This window comes from Penaeus monodon, chromosome 15, assembly GCF_015228065.2.
Source record: "Penaeus monodon isolate SGIC_2016 chromosome 15, NSTDA_Pmon_1, whole genome shotgun sequence".
Lineage (NCBI taxonomy): Eukaryota > Metazoa > Arthropoda > Malacostraca > Decapoda > Penaeidae > Penaeus > Penaeus monodon.
In genome coordinates, this window is record NC_051400.1 from 47,157,281 (window position 1) to 47,157,694 (window position 414).

At 44.2% G+C, this 414-nt stretch overlaps 1 protein-coding gene across 1 annotated transcript in view; it reads right to left on the minus strand.

Moving 5' to 3' along the window:
* LOC119582064 (serine/threonine-protein kinase Tao-like) overlaps positions 1 to 414 on the minus strand; it is a gene marked incomplete in the record, with an annotated part of 21,354 nt that overhangs the window by 20,675 nt on the left and 265 nt on the right. The window contains 1 exon segment of the mRNA XM_037930304.1: positions 380 to 414. Within this exon segment, the coding sequence (XP_037786232.1) occupies positions 380 to 414 (35 nt within the window).

Below are 414 nucleotides of genomic sequence, written 5' to 3' on the forward strand. Positions count from 1 at the left end.
GGCAGTTGCAGCTAAACCTTAGTATAATTATCAATACTATGCTTCAAATGTGGGTGCAAGTAACATTCCAATTGTGTTAGTGAAAAGTGTCACCAGAAAAATTCAGAAGTAGTGGTCCTGCCAAGGGATATGAACTTTTTTTTTTTTTTTTATGGTTAGTATCTGAAAGACCTAAAAGAAGTCAAAAAGCCAGCTTAACAGTCAAATGGCAGTTAGCTGACTACACATTGCCAAGCACAAGATCAACTGGCTGGTTAGTCTGGCACATTCTAGAGCACATGTTATAGGATCAAGTTAATCTGAGAGTGTGGTGCACCGTCCAAGCTAACGAGCAGGTGGCAACGTGAGTGGTGGAAGGCAAAGGGGAGGAGCCGCCTACCCGTCCACGGCGCGACTTGACGGTAGAAGACGCGT